This window comes from Anopheles cruzii, chromosome 3, assembly GCF_943734635.1.
Source record: "Anopheles cruzii chromosome 3, idAnoCruzAS_RS32_06, whole genome shotgun sequence".
NCBI lineage: Eukaryota > Metazoa > Arthropoda > Insecta > Diptera > Culicidae > Anopheles > Anopheles cruzii.
In genome coordinates, this window is record NC_069145.1 from 75,708,716 (window position 1) to 75,711,330 (window position 2,615).

The 2,615-nt window shown below is 55.1% G+C and overlaps 2 protein-coding genes across 2 annotated transcripts in view; one reads left to right on the plus strand and one right to left on the minus strand.

Moving 5' to 3' along the window:
- Positions 1–2,549, minus strand: part of LOC128270998 (voltage-dependent calcium channel subunit alpha-2/delta-4) — a 15,797-nt gene extending 13,248 nt beyond the window's left edge. Inside the window, exons 1-4 of the mRNA XM_053008426.1 lie at positions 2,464–2,549; positions 2,250–2,397; positions 1,568–2,188; positions 1,186–1,509 (exon numbers count right to left, since the gene is read on the minus strand). Of these exons, the coding sequence (XP_052864386.1) occupies positions 1,186–1,509; positions 1,568–2,188; positions 2,250–2,397; positions 2,464–2,549 (1,179 nt within the window). The remainder of the gene's footprint in view (positions 1–1,185; positions 1,510–1,567; positions 2,189–2,249; positions 2,398–2,463) is intronic.
- The window catches only part of LOC128270999 (ras-related protein Rab-9A-like), a 3,239-nt gene continuing 3,171 nt past the window's right edge, over positions 2,548–2,615 (plus strand). Inside the window, exon 1 of the mRNA XM_053008427.1 lies at positions 2,548–2,554. Within this exon, the coding sequence (XP_052864387.1) occupies positions 2,548–2,554 (7 nt within the window). The remainder of the gene's footprint in view (positions 2,555–2,615) is intronic.

Below are 2,615 nucleotides of genomic sequence, written 5' to 3' on the forward strand. Positions count from 1 at the left end.
TGGAGTTTGGCCCTAAAGTACGTGGGGGTTGATTTTATAGCTAATTTTTGAACAATGAACGTGCAACGAGCATGAAATGAAACGCTGATCTCTCCGGCGCCATGATAAACATAAGTGTTTTGCCTAACGTGCCTAAAGTGAATGTGTTTGTGTCTGTGTAGTGCATTATTAGTATTCGTTTCCGGCAAACTTGCGGCCAGCAGCCGGCCGTATTGTCCAGAAGGGTTGTGTCCTCGCCACACCCACACCCACACGCACGCACAAACGCCCACGTGTACACGGGCGATAAAATAGTGCTAAATTATATTACACTTTTGGCCGTTCGCTTCTTTGTCGATCGAGTCGTGTTGGTCAAATGGGGTGGGGATGGAAATGGATGAATGAATGTCCTTGTTCCAGCTCGCTCGATGGTTAAAGCTTAGAGCCTTTCGATTTTGGAATCAGGATTTCCTTTCGGAAAGTGAAACTTGGTTGTGTCTCCCGCTGTTCGAGCCGCATTAAGTCCGTCAAGGAATATTATACTAATTTGGTTTCGATTTCGAAGACTCGGACTTGGACAGTGCATATTAATACGGTTCAACGAGAATCGATCGACCATCACCTTACGATCTCTATGTCTTTGGCTGTGTGTGTGCGAGTGTGTGTGTGTGCGGGATGGATGTTTGATAACGGTTCTAATGTTACTCTCTACTACTGACTGCTGATGATCGCGGACGATGGCTCATGCTGCTGCGGCCATCTTTTCTCCTTACTGAAACGCTTGACGGAGGCTAATACACCAATCTGCTCTAATGTACAAACGTGGTCCTCGCACCGTGGCTCGGACCGTGAAAACATTTAGTTAAGATGCCTTGCTGCGACGCACCCGATCGCCGATCCGATTGATTTGGTTCGGCGTGTGTGTGTGTAAGTTTTTCCTTTTGTCACAATAGCCAAACCTGTATACATTAATAACATTCCTTATGCTTACGGGTGTGTGTAGTGACGTGTAGTGGAGTTCCGTAAATTTGACGCACAGACGATGGGCCGCCGTATTGTTTGCCGTTGTGTCCGCACCGTTAGACACACACACGCACGCTGCTGCACAACGGAACGGAAAAACTGGAACTCGCTCGCTTGCTTGCTCCGATGATGCTGCGTCCCAGCTTAGATGGTCACCGCATCCTATCACGCGCTGGCCAACACCCAGATGACACAGAAGGTGGCTATCGTCGAGTAGAGCGACGCCCGGAACAGGGAGGTCGCAGTGCCGCACTGCTTGATTTCGGTCTCCTCCGGGTGGTAGCTGATGCACTTGCCGGGGCGCTTCCGGAGCATCTTTTCCTTCGCCATCCGGCGCACGCCACAGGCACCGGCGCCCCCGACCACCTCCTGCGGCTCGATGTCCAGCTGCTTGGAGCCGCACGGGCAGAGCACGTCCACCACCAGCAGGATCAGGTTGCTGTTCGGGATCTTCTGCACGCTGAACGGACGCTCGCAGCCCGACGAGTGACAGTTGGTCAGCTTGCCCTGCAAATGGACCGGATGGCTGAAGTGACTTTTCGGGCGGATACACCCGGAAACCTACCTTCAGGGGGTTGTTCTGGCCGCTCGAGTTCAACCGGTCCGGCTGCAGTACGTAAAGGTCCGTCTTGAGGTCACACGGCCTGGCGTGGGCCGGGTCAGGAGCGACCCGTGGCCCGGCCTGGGCATGCGATCGCTGTGGGGTCGGCGTCGAGCGCTGCTCGTAGTCAGGCGTCGTGACGTCACCATGCTCGGGTGGCAACTCGTAGTCCGTCTGCTCGTAATCGTACGTATCGTCCTCCTCGCCGTCCGTATCTTCACCGTAGTAGTTGTTCGGGTTTTGCCAAGCACCGATCGGAGTTGGCAACACTGACAGCCAGTAGGTCGCGAAGGAGACAAAGTACTGCAGAAGCCACGACATCGGTCGGGCTGGCTTCAGCGGCTCGCTGGCGCCCGTGTACGGGTTGTCCCGGTCCGAGCAGATTCCCTGGTAGTCCATCAGCCCAAGGCGCCGGTAGATCCGGTCCTGGACCAGCGAGTCCATGATGGTGCCGTCGATCTGGCCGAAGAACTTGCCCGTGTGCTCGCTCCGCTCCGACAGTATCACGAACCCATTGTCGTCCAGCAGGTAGCAGTCCAGTTCGTCCGACGCGCAGTTCTTCTTGCAGGTCGTCGATGCCGTGCACTGTCAGAGTAGCGGAAAAGGGGGCCATTAGACGTACCGGGGCCACACGAGCGACACTTACCTTCGATGTGATGTTGATAAAGTGCTTGAAGAGCGATTCGTGCAGAAACTGCAGCCCCACAACGGCCGCCGGCGCACGGTGGCCTCGGTGATCGATGAAAATGGCGTGGCTTGCGGTCACCAGCGTGGAGCTGTTTTTGCCCGAATATCTACAAAAGGCCAAAAGGGGTCGAAGTGAGCCACGGGTGCTCGATAGAAGTTTCCCATAGCCCTACCCGGAGTTGAACGGGACACTGAACACGAATCCTTCCGGTTCGGTGGCGTACAGGTCCACGGCCCGCTTGTACCAGCTCATGTCCATGGCCCGTGCGTTCAGCTCGCTGAAGTGCCTGCAATAGGGAAGCAGTAGGGAACGGTTACATACACC